General features: G+C 57.7%; 1 protein-coding gene across 1 annotated transcript; it reads right to left on the bottom strand.

The window, feature by feature from the left end:
- Positions 1-4: 4 nt before the first annotated feature.
- Positions 5-442, bottom strand: LOC104269318 (tubulin alpha-5 chain-like; the record flags this gene model as incomplete). The annotated part of the gene is made up of 2 exons (XM_009866439.1): positions 5-79; positions 220-442. Coding segments are annotated over 2 exons (298 nt in total), but the record flags the coding sequence as incomplete, so codon positions are not given.
- Between the last annotated feature and the right edge of the window lie 2007 nt (positions 443-2449).

The raw sequence follows: 2449 nt of genomic DNA, 5'->3' as shown, positions 1-2449 counted from the left end.
TTGTTGGCAGCATCCTCCTTGCCAGTGATCATCTGTTCGGGGTGGAAGAGCTGGCGGTAGACACCTCCCCGAATCTCATCTGGGAGAGGTTGGTACAATGTCAGAAATTTTCTACTTGGCTCTGGGGAAAAGTGGCAGGAGCCACCATAGGGACTGTCCTGCAGAAGGTTGTTTCTAGACATAGTGACCACCACCACTGCCCCTCTGAAGTGCACTCACCGATCACGGTGGGTTCCAGGTCCACAAAGATGGCCCGCGGGACGTGCTTTCCAGCCCCGGTCTCACAGAAAAAGGTGGTAAAGGAGTCATCCCCTCCTCCGATGGTTTTGTCGCTGGGCATCTGCCCGTCGGGCTGGATGCCGTGCTCCAGGCAGTAGAGCTCCCAGCAGGTGTTGCCCATCTGGACGCCGGCCTGGCCGACGTGGACGGAGATGCACTCGCGCTGGGGAGGGGGAGGCAGGGTCAGGTCTCAGCTGGGACCACAAAAGGGGCAGCCCAACTCCTTGTCAGCTTGTACAAGCCACACTGCTCTGTAGCTTGGGTGTTTTGTGTCCATATCAGTCTGCTGCCCTCTCCCAAATCTGGTGCTCTGCCTCCCACCACTGCGCTGCCCACTTCAGGCATACAGGGAGATGGAGACCCATCTGCTGAAGCCCAGGACACCAGACCAGCACATTCCCTGGAGTGCTCCCACACACAGCCCTGGGAAGCACACAGTGAGCACCTTCTCGGTTGCCCAAACAGCCACACAGCTTAAGAGCTGAAGCACTGCAGCAGCTGGCAAGGCCCTTGTTGCTATTCCAGCAACAGGACTGCAGACTGAGATGACAGAGCGTCGCCCTTGTGCTAGAGAGCTAGGAAGGTGATGACACTGGGGATGGGTGCCTAGCAAGGGGTCGAATTTGCAGCAATAAATGGTTGCCATGCTCTAAGGCTCAGCTTCCCTAAATTAGCTCTGGAGTAGGAAGCGTTAGCTCTGCTTCTTAGCTGAACTGAAGGGTTGAAGTGGGAGAGTCCCCTAGCTCAGGGCTTCAAGGACAGTCTCGGATCCCTCAGGGGAAGCCAGGCTGAGGAGGGCTCTGCAGCCTCATTCCTTCCAGGTGAGGCACCCCAGGCCCTGCAGCCCTTTCGACAAGAACCAAAATACTCAGTGCCTCAGCCCTGCTGTTGCCAAGGACTTGGATGCGTCATCAGGCATAATCGAGGCAGAGGAGCATCCAAACCAAACTGGATTTCCAAAGCCATGGGTGCCCCACGGTGAGTCAGCTGGCAGGAAGCCGGTGGAGCCAGACATTTCGTGCTCAGGAGCACAGCAGCAACTGCCAACTGAGGAAGTTCCACAGGTTGCAGCAAGTGCTGGCTCTCTGCATCTAAGGTGCTTTCAGAGCTGCATTTCAGAGGCAGCAGTGACAGTGAGGGACGACAGAAAATCAGCCCTTGATACCCATGGTGTGAGGCAGAAACCCACCTCCCCACCTTTCCCAAAGCTGAGGAGCAAAGAGTAGCTAAGTGGCACTCTGCTTATCCCTCCTGGAAGGTCCAGAAAGGTTTTGTAACCCAAGGAGCCAACAGCAGCTCCTGAGGAAGCTCCATGATCCTCAGCAGAAGTACACAGCAAACACCTGACACAGTTGCAAGCGCCTCTGGATGACCACAAGACAGAAGAGACAAGAAAGGAGCCCTCCCTGGCCAAGGACCTTGCAGATCAGAGTGGTGGGCAGAGGGTGATGCTGTCTCTGCACTTCATCCCACCAACACAAAGGAGCCAGGACTGGCTTTGTGGCACCCAGTGCTGACAGTAGGTTGGGCAGAACCCAGCAGCACCCGGGACACAGCAGTGCTGGTCACCAGCCAACAAACTCTGCCTTCTTCACAGCAAGGTCTGACTCAGGGAGGGCAGGGAGCAGAGCCCCATGGGGCAGCAGGCAAGGTGCCTGGGCACTCCGGGTTTGGAATACTCTCCAGAGTAGCCAGAGATTTCAGGAGCCAGAGCTTCCAGCAGGACTGCAGTAATGGGGCAGCCCACAGTGATGCCCACCCACGAATTGGCCCCTAGCACCCAGTGGGTGAAGCCACAGCTTGCTCCCAGGACTCAGCTGTGGGTCTGCAGCCTGGGGTGCTGGCAGACTGAGCACATTCTCCCCAGGTGGAGATATTACCGGAGAAGATAGGCAGGAACTGTGGCTATTAAAAGGGAGAAGAGGAGAGAGGGTCAGCCCAAACCCTGGTCTCTGCACACAAGCAGGGTTTGGCTGGCGACCTCCTTGCCTCGAACGTGTCGGACGGGTGCAAGAGGATGCCAGGAGGAGAGAGGCTGCCGAGTGCCACGGAGGGAGCAGCTCAGAGAAGGCTGAAGCCCGGCAGAGGCAGGGCGAGCTGCCCGCACCTCTGGGCTCCCAGCAGAGCCCACCCCCGCCCAGAGAATCTATAGGGGTCACAGCCTGCTCCA

The sequence above is a fragment of the Apaloderma vittatum genome, unplaced genomic scaffold (assembly GCF_000703405.1).
Source record: "Apaloderma vittatum isolate BGI_N311 unplaced genomic scaffold, ASM70340v1 scaffold40163, whole genome shotgun sequence".
Lineage (NCBI taxonomy): Eukaryota > Metazoa > Chordata > Aves > Trogoniformes > Trogonidae > Apaloderma > Apaloderma vittatum.
This window is presented reverse-complemented; position numbering and strand designations above follow the sequence as displayed.